The 19,043-nt window shown below is 40.7% G+C and overlaps 1 protein-coding gene across 2 annotated transcripts; it reads left to right on the forward strand.

The window, feature by feature from the left end:
• Window positions 1-206: 206 nt before the first annotated feature.
• ponzr6 (plac8 onzin related protein 6) lies at window positions 207-18,471 on the forward strand. 2 transcript variants are annotated; one of them, XM_060928452.1, is made up of 4 exons: window positions 207-279; window positions 15,369-15,491; window positions 16,801-16,961; window positions 17,117-18,471. In XM_060928452.1, exons 2-4 carry the CDS (start codon window positions 15,383-15,385, stop codon window positions 17,402-17,404), a joined length of 558 nt encoding a protein of 185 aa, XP_060784435.1. In that variant the 5' UTR covers window positions 207-279; window positions 15,369-15,382; the 3' UTR covers window positions 17,405-18,471. The 2 variants fall into 2 exon arrangements, with proteins under 2 accessions (XP_060784435.1, XP_060784360.1); XM_060928377.1 differs by lacking the exon at window positions 207-279 and adding an exon at window positions 6,171-6,280.
• The last annotated feature ends 572 nt before the right edge of the window (window positions 18,472-19,043 follow it).

Genomic DNA, 19,043 nt, shown 5'->3' on the forward strand with positions numbered 1-19,043 from the left:
GCTTTTTTTGTTGTTGTTTTGTTTTTTTTTCCCCAAGAGCAGGGTTTAGAGGAGGTTTTGAGAGAGGATAGAAGTGTGAAATCAAAACAGTTCATTGCTGCAGTGCACATGGAGACGTTTTGCATAACAGCAGAGCGAAATTTTTGGAAGTGACGCATGAAGATCATCACAGGGGAATAAATTCAAACAGCACAGAGAGGCTGAACTGTGAAACACACACACACACACACACTCACTCTCTCTCTCTCTCTCTCTCCTGCTCCTGGAGGATCCGGACTGGTAAGAAAACGAAACTTATGCTGTTTCTTTTCTCTGTCACACGTCGCAACTTTTTACCTTTGTCATGGCTGAGTGCACGCATCAGTAAAATCCAATAAAACTAGATACAGATGTTAAACATAAACGAAACCCAGCTGTATTTTTTTTCTTCCTGGAACGAGAGCCACAGTTATCCACTTTATAGCTGTCTGAAGTAACTCATTTAGCAAAAATCAGCAAGTTTCAAAGAATCGCTTTCACACAGTTTTTTTTAACTTTTTGTTTGTTTGTTTGTTTTACAACCCCGATTCCAAAAAAGTTGGGACAAAGTACAAATTGTAAATAAAAACGGAATGCAATGATGTGGAAGTTTCAAAATTCTATATTTTATTCAGAATAGAACATAGATGACATATCAAATGTTTAAACTGAGAAAATGTATCATTTAAAGAGAAAAATTAGGTGATTTTAAGTTTCATGACAACAACACATCTCAAAAAAGTTGGGACAAGGCCATGTTTCCCACTGTGAGACATCCCCTTTTCTCTTTACAACAGTCTGCAAACGTCTGGGGACTGAGGAGACAAGTTGCTCAAGTTTAGGGATAGGAATGTTAACACATTCTTGTCTAATGTAGGATTCTAGTTGCTCAACTGTCTTGGGTCTTTTTTGTCGTATCTTCCGTTTGATGATGCGCCAAATGTTTTCTATGGGTGAAAGATCTGGACTGCAGGCTGGCCAGTTCAGTACCCGGACCCTTCTTCTACGCAGCCATGATGCTGTAATTGATGCAGTATGTGGTTTGGCATTGTCATGTTGGAAAATGCAAGGTCTTCCCTGAAAGAGACGTCGTCTGGATGGGAGCACATGTTGCTCTAGAACCTGGATATACCTTTCAGCATTGATGGTGTCTTTCCAGATGTGTAAGCTGCCCATGCCACACGCACTAATGCGACCCCATACCATCAGAGATGCAGGCTTCTGAACTGAGCGCTGATAACAACTTGGGTCGTCCTTCTCCTCTTTAGTCCGAATGACACGGCGTCCCTGATTTCCATAAAGAACTTCAAATTTTGATTCGTCTGACCACAGAACAGTTTTCCACTTTGCCACAGTCCATTTTAAATGAGGCTTGGCCCAGAGAAGACATCTGCGCTTCTGGATCATGTTTAGATACGGCTTCTTCTTTGAACTATGGAGTTTTAGCTGGCAACGGCGGATGGCACGGTGAATTGTGTTCACAGATAATGTTCTCTGGAAATATTCCTGAGCCCATTTTGTGATTTCCAATACAGAAGCATGCCTGTATGTGATGCAGTGCCGTCTAAGGGCCCGAAGATCATGGGCACCCAGTATGGTTTTCCGGCCTTGACCCTTACGCACAGAGATTCTTCCAGATTCTCTGAATCTTTTGATGATATTAGGCACTGTAGATTATGATATGTTCAACCTCTTTGCAATTTTACACTGTCGAACTCCTTTCTGATATTGCTCCACTATTTGCCAGCACAGAATTAGGGGGATTGGTGATCCTCTTCCCATCTTTACTTCTGAGAGCCGCTGCCACTCCAAGATGCTCTTTTTATACCCAGTCATGTTAATGATCTATTGCCAATTGACCTAATGAGTTGCAATTTGGTCCTCCAGCTGTTCCTTTTTTGTACCTTTAACTTTTCCAGCCTCTTATTGCCCCTGTCCCAACTTTTTTGGAATCAGGGTTGTAGATGTTAGACAAAGTTAAAGCATGGAAATAATTACTTCATTGCAAATTATGAAAGAACTCCAGTCTTGAATGATGACAACCTCTTTCCAGTTTAATATCTTTAACTCTTGATTGATTGATTGATTGATTGATTGATTGATTGATTGATTGATTGATTGATTGGTTGGTTGGTTGGTTGATTGATTGATTGATTGATTGAAAGGTTCCCCAGAGGAAGCTTAAAGGTTCTGTCTGGACTCCTACAACAGTGTGTTTTCCTGTCAGAGAAAGGTACCCAGGAGAACTCTTTCTGAAGCCCGAAAGAACCTTGTACTTTTCCATGCACCAGGGTCACCAGGGTGCGACCCTCAGGAGTAAACCTTTGGTACCTTTACTGTGTGTATTCCATGGTCATGTGAATACAGTGTGTATTTAAAAATGATTTCAGGTACATAATTGGACCAAAAGGACTACTCCTGTACCTTGAATTAGCATTCTGAGTCATACATTAAAGGTACAGGACACAACATTTTCAAGGAAACACACACGGCTAAAGCTACAAAAGATGTACCCTTGAGGGTCGCACCCCAGCAACAAGGAAAGCTAAGCATCTACTGTATTGTTTTTAAGAGATTATTAACTGGGTAAATGTGTGGTACAGGGTCTAAATTATTGCTAATTATTTATATTCTTACATAGAACCAGTCAGGTATTTAAACTGTAACTACTCCTGGTATTCTCTTTGAAAAATGAATTTGTTATGAGTGGGTAATTAATGGTTCTTACAGTGGTGCTTGAAAGTTTGTGAACCCTTTAGAATTTTCTATATTTCTGCATAAATATGACCTGAAACATCATCAGAGTTTCACACAAGTCCTAAAAGTAGATAAAGAGAACCCAGTTAAACAAATGAGACAAAAATATTATACTTGGTCATTTATTTATTGAGGAAAATGATCCAATATTACATATCTGTGAGTGTCAAAAGTATGTGAACCTCTAGGATTAGCAGTTAATTTAAAGGTGAAATTAGAGTCAGGTGTTTTCAATCAATGGGATGACAATCAGGTGTGAGTGGGCACCCTGTTTTACTGTGGGTGGTAAAAGAGAGCAACTGGACTTGCTTGAAGATTCTTGAAGACGTTTCACCTCTCATCCGAAAGGCTTCTTCAGTTCTGTCTGACTGGTAGGGAGCATCAGGTATTTATCCTCTCATGGATGAAAAGCTCATCTAAGGTGTCATTGAGGTGGCGTTTACATTAGACCATATCCGTCTCGTTTTCGTCGCGGATGCACTGTCCGTGCACATTAAAACGCCGGGAAACGACTTCACACGCGGAACAACTTGAATCCGCCAGGGCCCACGTATTCAACCCAGTTCGTATCTGATCCGATGCTGTGTAAACATTGAGGAACAAGGAAACGCTGTGCTGAGCTCTAGCTGACGTCGTCATTGGACAACGTCACTGTGACATCCACCTTCCTGATTCGCTGGCGTTGGGATCACACACACAGCGGCTCAGTCCCGAATCACTGCTCGTGTGCTTCACTCGCGCGCTCTGTGAGCTGCGCAGGGCCGGAGTGCGCACCCTCCAGAGGGCACTCGCTGTTCAGGGTGGAGTGATTTGTAGCGCAGGAGGAAGCGCTGAGCCGCACTGAGGTTTATTTACACATTTCAACTTATTTACCTCCTTCAGGCGCTTAAACTCAGTGAGAACATGAACATCACAGCCAGGTGTGTTTATCTGCTGGAGAAGGTGTTCGCTTGCCATCCTTCCACTTGCAAGTGGTGAGTGACTTGCGCATGCCCGATATGCACTGGGATCATGTGACGTGCCGTCTAATTAGTCATGTGATTAGCGTATCCATGTATTGGCATTGCTGTGTGCATGCGAATCGTGTATTGGCGTTGCTGTGTGCACGCGAATCGTTTTAAAAACGTTAATCTGATGATCCGCTGATACGGTCTAATCCACCTCAGTCATCCTGTTGGTGTGGGTCACTGGGGGCTGGTTGTGAACGGCCTCGAGAGTCGTTAGGATGATCAATGGATTGCCCGTTAGGGTGATCAATGGAATGCTGATTCTCTTCAAGAATCTTCAAGCAAGTCCAGTTGCTCTCTTTTACCACCCACAGTTTATCATGACCTGGATGACTGAGAATCTTCACAGGCACCCTGTTTTATTTAAAGAACAGGGATCTATCAAAGTCTGATCTTCACAACATATGTTTGTGGAAGTGTATCATGGCACAAACAAAGGAGATTTCTGAGGACCTCAGAAAAAGCGTTGTTGATGCTCATCAGGCTGGAAAAGGTTACAAAACCATCTCGAAAGAGTTTGGACTCCACCAATCCACAGTCAGACAGATTGTGTACAAATGGAGGAAATTCAAGACCATTGTTACCCTCCCTAGGAGTGGTCGACCAACAAAGATCACTCCAAGAGCAAGGCGTGTAATAGCCGGCGAGGTCACAAAGGACCTCAGGATAACTTCTAAGCAACTGAAGGCCTCTCTCACATTGGCTAATGTTAATGTTCATGAGTCCACCATCAGGAGAACACTGAACAACAATGGTGTGCATGGCAGGGTTGCAAGGAGAAAGCCAATGCTCTCCAAAAAGAATATTGCTGCTCGTCCGCAGTTTGCTAAAGATCACGTGAACAATTCAGAAGGCTATTGGAAAAATGTTTTTTGGACAGATGAGACCAAAATAGAACTTTTTTGGTTTAAATGAGAAGCGTTATGTTTGGAGAAAGGAAAACACTACATTCCAGCATAAGAACCTTATCCCATCTGTGAAACATGGTGGTGGTAGTATCATGGTTTGGGCCTGTTTTGCTGCATCTGGGCCAGGACGGCTTGCCATCATTGATGGATCAATGAATTCTGAATTATACCAGCAAATTCTAAAGGAAAATGTCAGGACATCTGTCCATGAACTGAATCTCAAGAGAAGGTGGGTCAGGCAGCAAGACAACGACCCGAAGCACACAAGTCGTTCTACCAAAGAATGCTTAAAGAAGAATAAAGTGAATGTTTTGGAATGGCCAAGTCAAAGTCCTGACCTTAATCCAATCGAAATGTTGTGGAAGGACCTGAAGCGAGCAGTTCATGTGAGGAAACCCACCAACATCCCGGAGTTGAAGCTGTTCTGTACGGAGGAATGGGCTAAAATTCCTCCAAGCCGGTGTGCAGGACTGATCAACAGTTACCGCAAATGTTTAGTTGCAGTTATTGCTGTACAAGGGAGTCACACCAGATATTGAAAGCAAAGGTTCACATACTTTTGCCACTCACAGATATGTAATATTGGATCATTTTCCTCAATAAATAAATGACCAAGTATAATATTTTTGCCTCATTTGTTTAACTGGGTTCTCTTTATCTACTTTTAGGACTTGTGTGAAAATCTGATGATGTTTTAGGTCATATTTATGCAGAAATATTGAAAATTCTAAAGGGTTCACAAACTTTCAAGCACCACTGTAGCACCCAGAACAGTTCTGCGAACACTTTCTGATCAAGACTACTAACTAACCTAAAAGTAGGCCAGATTTTATTTTTGCTGTTTCGTCAGTTTGCCTGTACAAGGCATGGTTCTGTTGTCACCTGTTGAAAGTACCTCGTGGTGTACCTGTGCGCCCACACTTTAGTGCGCTCAGATTTCCGGCCACAACCCCTGCACATTTTGTTTTGCTCAGATTAAGTTCTGCAAGTCTGACTGATTTATAAATATCCGTACAATGTTCAGGAAACTGTGGTTAATGTAGCAACAGACTATTTTTCTTCTCTTTTTGTCACGTCAGTGGCAGACATTGCGTTATCTTTCTAAATGTTATTTATCTGGCCATAAAAGTATTGTACTTCTTCCCACTTCTTTTTCAAACAATGTGCGGTGTATTGTAATGTCTTAGCTCTTTATGTTATTTTATTTATTCTTTTTTTGTCACTTTTTTTCATTTTCTTTCTTTTGTATGTACAAATAGTTACATACATTTTTATACATGTTCGAAATAAATAAAGCGTCCATCTTAAAGTTAAAACTCCTTATTTCAGTTTGGATTTGAGTTTTGTGTTTATGCAAGTACAACATTTATGGTTGACCTCATTAAGGACAATTTATACGACATCATTGAAAATGTCTTTCATTTGCCTTTACTGTGATATATTGCTGCCAAAACAAATAGCAGTTTTTGAGAAGGCTGCATGGGTGTGTCTTTGTCGTTCACTGCACTTGTCCTCAGCCCTGTGAATATTACACATACACACACAGTACACCTACTTTTTGCCTTCACATCTCACATCCAACTCCAGCAGGTACGCTGTGTATTTTTTTTTTTCTGCTGTATCTATTAGTAGTATACAACTGATTACTGAAATGTGATTATTTTGTTGTTTTTTTCCTGGCTTATCTGATTTAATGCTATAATTCTGACAGGAAGTATGTTCTTATGGTTGAATTGTAGTGCTGTAGTTAAACATGTTCAAAATCATAGTCATGGATTTGTCATGAATATTTCACTGTCCAGTTTATATTCTTGGTTTTTAAGATGGAATGTTTTCATATGTTTTAACAAACTGGTATACATTCAGAATTTCAATTTTGGAGTCGATTTGTCGAGTCAAGTCCTGACCTTTGCTTTGTAGATTGGGGTTTTGCACAGACACGCGGTTTCTATTCTTCTATAAAACTTGAACGAGATTTTAGAAATCTCTGACTGTAATATGATGCTCGGCACAAGCAAAGAACTTGTCCTTCCTGATCAGGATCATAATGGATGCCTAAATAAATGGGTGAACAGATGAACATCGTTCAGTAATAACATGCCTGTATAAATGAATGTGCCATGCAACATATCATTTTTATTATTTTTTTAAAAAATTTTAATTTAACCATCATTTAACCAGGCAGGTCACTAAGAACAAGCTTCTTATTTACAGTGGCAGTCTGGAAAAAGGCAAAGCCTTTTGAGGAAAAGGGAAATAAGAAAATGGGGCTTGTAAGTAAGCTATAAAAATGCTTTAGAAAACGAAAGGAGCAGACAGAAAGAGGAAAGTGTATGGGTTTGAGTGAAAGAGGGTTTAATTTGCCTGTGGTTCATGAATACATGTTTGCAAGTGAAATGTTGGGGGCATAATGGAAAGAAATACTCAGGTGCCTTTGTGTCCCAGGTTCCTCTTAGCAATGACTACAGGGGAAGATGAATTGTTTTTCTTTAGTACTGCTATATTCTGGGGAAGAACTGATCCTACCAGATGGACTTTCACACACTTTGCAGTTGGTGTGAACAATGAGATCGGGTGTCCAAAAAAATTGATGCCAAGACTCACTCACAAAGTCAGATTTACTGTCTAAAACTGAGGCTACTAAGTCTATGAAGTCGGTTCTGTTTTTGCTATTTGTTTCAAACACATGAGGCATTCATTTAAAAAGTTGTAGAATGTATGAAATCCAAATCACATCATGTCTCATATAGAAAGACAGGCTTTCTGTTCACTGAACATGTTGAAACAGGAGACGAAAATGTCTGAGGGTGCATATGAAAGTGTGACAAGATGTGGTTCTGGGCTTTTTTAACCACAACAGCTAGTGAAGGGGAAATTAAACTCTCTCTCATCAATAGTTTTCATGACACTGGTTTGTAAAATGTATAAAAATATGAATATCCAGTGGTGCTTGAAAGTTTGTGAACCTTTTAGAATGTTCTACACTACCATTCAAAAGTTTGGGGTCACCCAGACAATTTTGTGTTTTCCATGAAAAGTCACACTTTTATTTGCCACCATAAGTTGTAAAATGAATAGAAAATATAGTCAAGACATTTTTCTGGCCATTTTGAGCATTTAATCGACCCCACAAATGTGATGCTCCAGAAACTCAATCTGCTCAAAGGAAGGTCAGTTTTATAGCTTCTCTAAAGAGCTCAACTGTTTTCAGCTGTGCTAACATGATTGTACAAGGGTTTTCTAATCATCCATTAGCCTTCTGAGGCAATGAGCAAACACATTGTACCATTAGAACACTGGAGTGAGAGTTGCTGGAAATGGGCCTCTATACACCTATATTGCACCAAAAAACAGACATTTGCAGCTAGAATAGTCATTTACCACATTAGCAATGTATAGAGTGTATTTCTGAGTAGTTTAAAGTGATCTTCATTGAAAAGAACAGTGCTTTTCTTTCAGAAATAAGGAAATTTCAAAGTGACCCCAAACTTTTGAACGGTAGTGTATATTTCTGCATAAATATGACCTACAACATCATCAGATTTTCACACAAGTCCTAAAAGTAGATAAAGAGAACCCAGTTAAACAAAGGAGACAAAAATATTATACTTGGTCATTTATTTATTGAGGAAAATGATCCAATATTACATATCTGTGAGTGGCAAAAGTATGTGAACCTTTGCTTTCAGTATCTGGTGTGACCCCCTTGTGCAGCAATAACTGCAACTAAATGTTTGCGGTAACTGTTGATCAGTCCTGCACACCGGCTTGGAGGAATTTTAGCCCATTCCTCCGTACAGAACAGCTTCAACTCTGGGATGTTGGTGGGTTTCCTCACATGAACTCACATAAACGAACTTTATTCTTCTTTAACCATTCTTTGGTAGAACGACTTGTGTGCTTCGGGTCGTTGTCTTGCTGCATGACCCACCTTCTCTTGAGATTCAGTTCATGGACAGATGTCTTGACATTTTCCAGTCCCCCCAGGATTCTGCGGGCCTTTTTTGTGATTGTTGCGGGCTAAAATGTCTGATGTTGCGGGGGGGTTTCCAAAAAATTGTGATGAAAGTTGCGGTGTTTTTTTGTTGCGATTACATTGCGGGAGGAAGTGAAAGTTGCGAGAAATTGTTGCGATTTTCTCTTTTTGTGATTAAAATTGAGTGATATGTTAAATATTAAGTTATTACTGAAAAACTATTGATTAAAAAAACAAAGACACTGAGAAATGGTCCTATAAACAACTTTACCAATATAAAAGATTACCAGGACTACAAAAATGCAGAAAAATAGGCTTTACTTATCCAAATGTACCTGTTGGTTCAAAAGTTAAAGTGCATAGAACCTCACAGCACAACATGAAGTTACAACTTTCATGTAAGAAAAAAAACTATTAACACTAGTACTGTGTGCAGGCAGTCTCTCCTGAAGACTAAATTAAACAATAATTATAAACTAATATAATAAATGGCTCAGGCTTCATAGAAGAAAAAAAACAATTTGAACAGAATCTCACAGTATGATGCTGAAGCTGCCTAAACAATGGAAAATAAAAGACCATTTTGGCAAAAATGTTGGCATCCATTAATTTCTTGTATTAAGTAAAAAAAAATAATGTAAAGTGCACACAGTCCTTCACTGTAAACATAACACACTTTCAGTAACAGAATTTAAGCCTACATAAACACTGACTCACACATGCTGCTTCTCTTGAACGGAAACACGGAAGTAAGCAGTGTTGCCAGATACTGCTGACATTTTCCAGCCCAAAATATGTTCAACACCTGCCAAAATGCACTTGAAACCGCCCAATCTGGCAACACTGGAAGTTAGGCAGAAGGTAGTTTGTCGATGTCACCTCAAGACGACGCCAACGATTGGTCAAATTTGCGGGAAAGTTGCGGTGATTGGATATAATTGCAACACCGCCCTGAATTCGCGGGGATTGGTTGAATTTGCGTTGAAGTTGCAAATTGCAACATCGCGAAATCCTGGAGGGTCTGATTTTCCTTTAGAATTCGCTGGTATAATTCAGAATTCATTGTTCCATCAATGATGGCAAGCCGTCCTGGCCCAGATGCAGCAAAACAGCCCCAAACCATGATACTACCACCACCATGTTTCACAGATGGGATAAGGTTCTTCTGCTGGAATGCAGTGTTTTCATTTCTCCAAACATAACACTTCTCATTTAAACCAAAAAGTTCTATTTTGGTCTCATCCATCCACAAAACATTTTTCCAATAGCCTTCTGGCTTGTCCATGTGATCTTCAGCAAACTGCAAACAAGCAGCAATGTTCTTTTTGGAGAGCAGTGGCTTTCTCCTTGCAACCCTGCCATGCACACCATTGTTGTTCAGTGTTCTCCTGATGGTGGACTCATGACCATTAACATTAGCCAAATATGAGAGAGGCCTTCTGCTACTTAGAAGTTACTCTGGGGTCTTTTGTGACCTCGCTGACTATTACATGCCTTGCTCTTGGAGTGATCTTTGGTCAACCACTCCTGGGGAGGGTAACAACGGTCTTGAATTTCCTCCATTTGTACACGATCTTTCTGACTGTGGAATGGTGGAGTCCAAACTCTTTCGAGATGGTTTTGTAACCTTTTCCAGCTTGATGAGCATCAACAACACTTTTTCTGAGGTCCTCAGAAATCTCCTTTGTTCGTGCCATGATACACTTCCACAAACATGTGTTGTGAAGATCAGACTTTGATAGATCCCTGTTCTTGAAATAAAACAGGGTGCCCACTCACACCTGATTGTCATCCCATTGATTGAAAACACCTGACTCTAATTTCACCTTCAAATTAACTGCTAATCCTAGAGGTTCACATACTTTTGCCACTCACAGATATGTAATATTGGATCAATTTCCTCAATAAATAAATGACCAAGTATAATATTTTTGTCTCATTTGTTTAACTGGGTTCTCTTTATCTACTTTTAGGACTTGTGTGAAACTCTGATGATGTTTTAGGTCAAATTTATGCAGAAATAATAGAACATTCTAAAGGGTTCACAAACTTTCAAGCACCACTGTATCTCGCCAAAAAAAAGTTATATATTCTTGGCACAGCATGTCTTCATGGAGCTCGCTTTGTGCACAGGGGCATCTGTTCGTAGAAATTTAGGCCTCTTAGGTCTCTTGAGAGTATACAAAGGCTTTCTATACAATTGTGTGCTTCCAGCTTTCTGGCAACAGTTTTAAAGAACACAATGCTACAGCTCACCTGGTCTACAACCTCCCTCGTTCTTCCCATGTCACCCCTCTGCTTGCTGACCTGCACTGGCTACCTATCGCAGCTCATGTCAAATTTAAGATATTGGTGCTAGCTTACCAAGCTCTCAAGGGGTTAGCGCTAGTGTACCTCCAGAGTCTGATCCACCCCTACACGCCAACCAGATCTCTACGCTCCCCTACTACTGGTTGCCTGGCCCCTCCTCCTCTCTGCTCCTACCCAGCCCGCTCAAGACTGCTGTCTATTCTGATTCCCGTTGGTGGAATGACCTTCCCTTTGAGGTCAGAACTGAAGACTCATCTCTTCAGGCTGCACCTCTCCCCTGCTTCCCTGCCTACCGTGTAACTGCATATCAGTCTAGACCAGCCCAGGCTGTGTACTGTCTAGCCTGGGATTAGCCGTTTGAGTTCTCTATTTAGTTGTTTGTTTCCTTGGCTGTTTGAGTATTGACACTTCAACAGACTATCACACAAAGTATTATTCTGTCACTTGTTCAGTTGGCACTCGAACTTTCTTGTCTAGAAGTTCAGCACTTTGTGTACTTGACTTTTTCACTCGTTGTACATCACTCGGGATAAGCGCATCCGCTAAATGCTATGTAATGTAACATATGAGCGTGATGGTCAGGTGTCCACAAATGTTTGGCCACAGACTGTGTAAAATTTAAAAGACAGAAAATGCTCTCAGAATAGAATTGTCACACCAGTGATACGTGTAACACCGGTGACCAATCGCAGCACAACTGTTGAAACACATGACCAAAATAGCAACGTCAGCAGTGTTACAGACCTGTAATGTGATCCCAGTGCTCATGACAGCAGTGACTTCTTTTCAAAATGGCTGACACAAATGAAAATGCTATCTTGATGCAATGTTAATGTCATTTTAAAAGTAAATGTAAGGTACTAAAAAAGTGTAACCCAACTGACAGATAGATGTTGGCATGTAAAGTACCAAATAACAGAGACATAACCCATAACCAATGCTTTATTACCACCAGTATCCATCCATCCATCCATCTTCTGTAGCCGCTTATCCTGTCCTACAGGGTCACAGGCAAGCTGGAGCCTATCCCAGCTGACTATGGGCGAGAGGCGGGGTACTGGACAAGTCGCCAGGTCATCGCAGGGCTACCACCAGTTTCCATCTTAGCAGAAAACCTTAATCCAAAAGCGTAGCCCAAATGTAGCTGATCGGCCAAAACATTTGATGTTAGATGTTTGCTTCTTTAGTTTGTCACCAGAGCTTTGATCCTAACAAATAAGGGAAGCAAATATTTGCTAATGTTACCTTTGTGTCAATATGCTGCATACATTTATATCTACAGGTTGCATAGTGCTAAACCTGTTAGCTTTGTTTGCATGCCATTTCAGGGCAAAACTAATGAATGAACATGATGATCAATCAATAGCATATTCGCTGAAGGGGAATATTGTATATGCACAGCTCCAAAACTCAAACTTGGAGCTCGGGTTACTGTTGCTCTCATGGCTTTCTGTGGCTTAGAGTTTAAGGCTTTGGCCTAGTGATCGGAAGGTTGTCAGTTCCAGAACCAAGCTGCTATGGTTGGATCCTTAAGTAAGATGTGAAATGCTCACCTGCTCAGTTGTACAGTACTGTGCAAAAGTCTAAGGCACCTGATTTTTTAATATTTGTTAATACAAACTTTATGTATTTCTATTTTATGACTTCTACATTATCGAGTCAGTACAAAAACATTTTAGAGTCCAAATGTTCGTTTTCCAGCACAAAATTAAATGCTACATGAAAAAAAGTTTGTATCTGAGCAGCATATTACATAAGAGAGCACTTTTTAGATTCATAAAGAAAACATAATGAACGTTGCTGAATTTTGGTGCAAAATGAAGAAGCGAGTGTGAGAGTCCGAGTGTCCAGAAGAACTGTGGCTGCTTCTGTAAGATGCTCAGTAAAACCTACAGCTCAGTTCCTTATAAAACTGCACTCATTATACCTGAGACTACTATTTTTTTTTTAACGCAAAGGGTCGTCTCACACCAAATACTGACTTTGTTTCATTTATTATGGCTTACTGCTGTTTATAGTATTTTTTTAATGTTGAAACATTTCATTTCATTATTTTCAAGCCATTTTTGGTCTACAGCATTTCTTTACATGTGCCTAAGACTTTTGTACACGACTGTAAGTCTCAATTGTAGGTTGCTTTGAATGAAAGTATCAGCCAAATGAGTTTCACGTGTTCTCCATGTGTTTGTGTGCTTTCCTCTGAGGTCTCTGGGTTCCTACCAGCTTGTGAAAACAAGTAGGTGGTTTGGCTACATTAACCCTCATCCTACCATGCTATTTTGCACCTTAATTTTACCATGTGGGGTCCGTTTGGACCCCAATACTTTTCTTTAAAATTAAAGCTTATAAAGACAAAATCACCAGATAAGTTTTGTTCAGAACATCTTGTATTAATAACAGCAATACACTAAAGGGCCCAAGGCATAAAGAACACACTTAACCTTCATCCTACCAGCCAATTTTACATACACAAACTACCAGGCGGGGTCCGTATGGACCCCAGGAGGGAATACCTTGAAATCAATGCAGTAAGAACCAATTCAATGCAGCAAACAGACATAACTTTATTGAAGAACAAAATCCACTATGGCTGAATATCAATGATGTATTATAAATGCAATAACATTGCAATAATATTGCAATAACTAGCATACATGTAGCAAATTATAGCGCCACAAAAAAATTGGCATTATATACATGATTTTTGCAGCTCATGCAGCTGTAAAACATTCTGGATTACAACTTAGGTCTTTTCTTACAGAATTTAAAACAAAAAAGTAATTGTAAAATAATTTAGGGCTTTTGTTTTGCAGCCTGTGCTTATTGCAGCAGTGGGGTCCACACGGACCCCAAGAAGGAATGCCTTGGTAGTTTCATTATGGAACATAAAAGAAATAAAAGAAGTTAACTTTCAGTGTGCTATTCAATTATAAAATGAAAGACAGATAAACTTTACTCTGGGGTCCGGTTGGACCCCAGTAACAAATTAATTATACCTTCACAATGCAAAAAACTGATCTTCCGGTGCTTTAGTGTTTTAATTAAGACATAAATTCCGACAAATTCATAAAACAGTGAGGCAGTATGTCACATATTTTTAAAATGGCAAACAAACATATAGGTGCGGGGTCCAGATGGACCCCACTTGGTAGGATGAAGGTTAAATTGCCTGTCGGTGTGTAAACATGTACTGGATGCCCTGTGATGAACTGGCAGATACTCTATATTCCCACTTCACATACTCACTGATCCTGGGATAGACTCTGGATCCACCACCACCCGGATTAGGTTAACGCAGTTACTGAAGATGATTGAATGATATGAATTGTTAAAAACCATGACAAATTATGAATCAAACCAGATGTTTCAATCTTTTCATGCTGTGCAGGCGGCACAGTGATATAGTAGTTAGCACTGTTGCCTCACAGCAAGAAGGTTCTGGGTTCGAGCCCAGCAGCTGATGGGGCCATTCTCTGTGGAGTTTGCATGTTCTCCCCGTGTCTGTGTGGGTTTCCTCTGGGTGCTCCAGTTTCCCCCACAGTCCAAAGACATGCAGTTAGGTTAACATGGGGCAGCCATGGCCTGAGGTTGGGCTGAAGTGCCCTTAAGCAAGGCACCTAACCCACAACTGCTCCCCGGGTGCTGTAGCATAGCTGCCCACTCCTCTGTGTGTGTGTGTGTGTGTGTGTGTGTGTGTGTGTGTGTGTGTGTGTGTGTGTGTGTGTTCACTGCTTCAGATGGGTAAAATATAGAGGAGGAATTTCACTTTGTGTGCTTGAGTGTATGGGGGATGAATAAAGATTTCTTCTTGTGGAACTAACTAACTGCCATATTCTTGATTCCTTTGCAAACTGTAACTTGACTTGCTTGAATGTTACTGACAAATTTCCAAACTGATATAGAAAATTTGGGGTGGCGCCTCACAGCAAGAAGATCATGGGTTCGAGCCCAGTGGCCGGCGAGGGCCTTTCTGTGCGGTGTTTGCATGTTCTCCCCGTGTCTGTGTGGGTTTCCTCTGGGTGCACCGGTTTCCCCCACAGTCCAAAGACATGCAGGTTAGGCTAATTGGTGGCTCTAAATTGACCGTAGGTGTGAATGTGAGTGTGAATGGTTGTTTGTCTCTGTGTCAGCCCTGCGATAACCTGGCGACTTGTCCAGGGTGTACCCCGCCTCTCACCCATAGTCAGCTGGGATAGGCTCCAGCTTGCCTGTGACCTTGTAGAACATGGTAAGTGGCTATGGATGGATGGATGGATGGATGGATGGATGGATGGATGGATGGATATAGAAAATTGCTTACTTATTTTATTGTAAGACCAGGATTGTGATGATTGTCAAAGCCATTATGCTGGCAGCTATGTTTATGATCTGTGTGTGTGTGTTTTCTTTAAGGTTGCGTTGCTATAATGGCTAATACTACAATCACCGTGCAGCCAGGGGTCACTATGCCAGCTCATGCCAAAGTTAACACATGGAGCACTGGCTTGTGTGACTGCTGTGAGGACATGAGCACCTGTAAGTATATGGTGTGATTGAGAGAAAGAGTGGGGTTTTTTTACACTTCTATTATTTATATGCTGTATTTATGCGTAACGCAGCATGGTGGCTGGCTTCATGTGTCTCGGTGGAAGCCTCTACCAGCCTTCACCCTCCCACTTGGAAGCTGTCATGTGATCGAGTTAGCCAGTGAGAGATAATGGAGAAACAAGTTTTTAAAAAAAACTATTCAGCTGGCCAAACAATTTGAATACTCAAGTATTTGTTAATTATGTGGTTATTTATATAATTATTTCTTCTTTTCATATTCAGAAGCTTTGGCTTTACTCTCTGATGCCATGTATAACTTAGTCAATGAAATAATAGTTTCTCCATTCTTTGTAGTCTAATATATGTTCAAATTGTGAGCCATTTGCAATTCAACCAACCACAGATAACATGGAACGAGATCGTCAATGAGGGCGTAGCTCACTCCGGCCCTGTCTAGTCCAGAAGGAACGATCTAAAGTGGGCCACTTTGCGCAAAAATGTTGCAAGCTATATACACTATATATAAACTATATATAGAAGCTATATACACCGTAGGGATACCGACCTATTTGCCAGAAATAATCCAAAATGGTGAGGAATTGACCAAGAAGAAGGGATTTTTGTTGAACTGCTCATGAAGGCTTAATTAGCCCATAAATTCATTAATAGTTGTAATTCATCAAATCTGGGTAGAAGTTATATGCGCCCTAGGTACCCCTACCTTCATGCCAGAAAGAATCAAAATCGGTGAAGAATTGAGGGAGAAGAAGCGATTTGTGTAGAAACTGCTCGTTAGGGTTTTATTACTCCATATCTTCATTATTAATTGCAATTATGCAAATTTGGGTAGACGCTATATGCACCTCAGGCAGACCTACCTTCCTGCCAAAAAGAATAAAAATCAGTGAAGAATTGAGAGAGAAGAAGCAATTTTTGTGTAATGTGGATGACGGACAACACAAGATGGGATAAGCTCATCACCTGTCGGCCAGATGAGCTAAAAATATGACCTAGATGTGTTATAAATGTGGCCCTTTCTAATGGCAACTATCTGTTAAAGGCTTTTGATATGTGTCCCTGAATTATAGTACAGAAATTATTCTGTTTAAAATATTTTACACCAAATCAAATTGCTTAAAAAGCCATTGACGCGCAGAACAGAAAACAAAAAGGTAACATTTTGGAGGACTGAACGCAAACATGCAGTATGAACTACCTACAACCCTTATTTTTCCTTTTTTTTAAATCTCCTTTTATTTTTATTCACACAAAATGTTGCGTTTATGTGTCTGCACAGGCTGTTTTGGTTTCTGGTGCCCCTGGTGTTTGATGTGCACGACAGCCCAAGAGTTCGGAGAATGCCTTTGCCTCCCTCTGCTGGATCTTTGCTTCGGAAGCCTCATACCTCCTGCCACCTATGCTGTAAGAAGTGCCATGAGAGAGAGATACCGTATCCAGGTATGTGCTGTTCTGAGCTGCACTCTGACTAGACTGCAGAATTAAAGTTAGCTCCAAATCCATATGTACCAAAATACAAATATGCAAAAAAAAATCTTACAGATTTGGACACTTGTCGGATTGATGTTATCTGCTGTGGACTTGTCTCCTGTCAGGGCACAATGTGTGATGACTGTTGTGTGGCGACCTGCTGTGGAATCTGTGCATGGTGTCAAATGGCCAGAGAGCTGAAGTTTCGCAGGCAGCCGCAAGTGTTTGTGAACCAGTCGGTGAACCTGTCCTACCCAACACCAGTAATCACCTCTTACCAGCCGATTGTGAATCAGTCCTACCAGCCACCCCCTATTAATCCAGACTACCAGCCACTGCAGCCAAACAACCCTCCTGTGTACGCCCAGCCTTCCAAGTCAGCTGAAAGTCATGGACCGTATCCGGCTGTATAAACCACATATAATCTACAAAGTTCTATAATGTCACAGTCTCTTTTATGTATACTCTCTTTTTATGTATTTTTATAATTTCAATTACACTTCAGTATGTACGTTTGAAAGAATCAATATTCCCTTGGCAGTCCCTTGGTATAGAGTAAGATCTCTGCTTGCTATGTTCGTATGTCAAGGTCGATGTGATCTTGAGTGACTATACAGTCCAATGCGTGACTTGCATCTCTTTAGGCACACAGAACAGATGAAATCATCATTTGTGTCGCTTGATGTAGACAACTGACGTTGCTTTCTAGCTGCTCATAGCTGCTCCTGATGATCTCTCCTTTGTTGTGCAAAGTTCTGAGCACCTTTGTGAACCGTGGATCTCCAGACAGATCTGTCGATAGCGTTGTCTTTCTACGTATCAGGATTGATACTACATTGTTTCATGTTGTGCTTCAGATTGTCTTTGAAGCACTTTCGCTGTCCACCTTGAAATCATTTGCCAGTCTTGAGCTCTGAAAACAAGATCTGCTTCGGTAGACGATCATTGCTCATGCGCACCACATGGCCTGCCCAACGCAATTTACTTTTGATGATTATAGCTTCTATGCTGGTTGTTTTAGCATCATCTATTGTAAGACATGGTTGTTAGTGCGTCTGTAAATCCATTTCACGTTGAGGATCTTTCACAGGTATCTTTGATGGTATTGCTCGAGGCTCTTTATATGACGATTGTAAGTTGCCCAGGTCTCAGATCCAGTGAGGAATATTATTGCTTTGAAGACCTTGATCTTGGTTCTCGTGAAAAGGTCTTTATTGTCAAAAACTCTAGTTCTGAGATGACCAAATGCTGCACTTGCTGCGTTGAGTCTGTACTGGATTTCGTTATCTACATCTGCTTTTGAAGAGAGGCAACTACCGAGATAGGTAAAGTGGTCAACATTTGCTCGCGGTTCTCCGCTGATGGAGATTCAGGGAGGCTCCTTTGAAATAATCAATATTACCCAGTGTACAAAGTCTATATTTGTGTGAAAACCTTTTTTTTCCTTGGAGACATCAATAAAACATTATACTTTACAATATTTTATGAAGTACTGTCTTTTTTTATTCTTTAATTATATCAGCTCACTTATTCAAATCATTGCAGACTTTAGCACAAATACTTTTAAAATCTAGTGTTTAGGTGACACGGTGGTGTAGTGGTTAGTACTGTTGCCTCAGCAAGAGGTTCCTGGGTTCGAGCCCAGTGGTCAACAAGGGAGTTGTGAGGAGTTTGCATGCTCTCCCCGTGTCTGTGTGGGTTTCCTCCGGGTGCTCCAGTTTCCCCCACAGTCCATTCACAGTGTGAATGGTTGTTTGTCTCTATGCGTCAGCCCTGCGATGACCTGGTGACTTGTCCAGGGTGTACCCCGCCTTTCACCCATAGTCAGCTGGGATAGGCTCCAGCTTGCTCATGACCCTGTACAGGATAAGCGGCTACAGATAATGGATGGATAGAGCTAGTCTACATTTTTTTCTGACATAGCAATATCTTGTAAAAATAACAGCCATAACAACATTCAAAAACTTCAATGTAGCATAGATTAGTGACGAGTGAGTAAAAGAAGCACATGTTCTTCCCACAATAGAATTTCCAGCTCATTACTCATATACA

This window comes from Neoarius graeffei, chromosome 1, assembly GCF_027579695.1.
Source record: "Neoarius graeffei isolate fNeoGra1 chromosome 1, fNeoGra1.pri, whole genome shotgun sequence".
NCBI classification, from domain to species: Eukaryota; Metazoa; Chordata; class Actinopteri; order Siluriformes; family Ariidae; genus Neoarius; species Neoarius graeffei.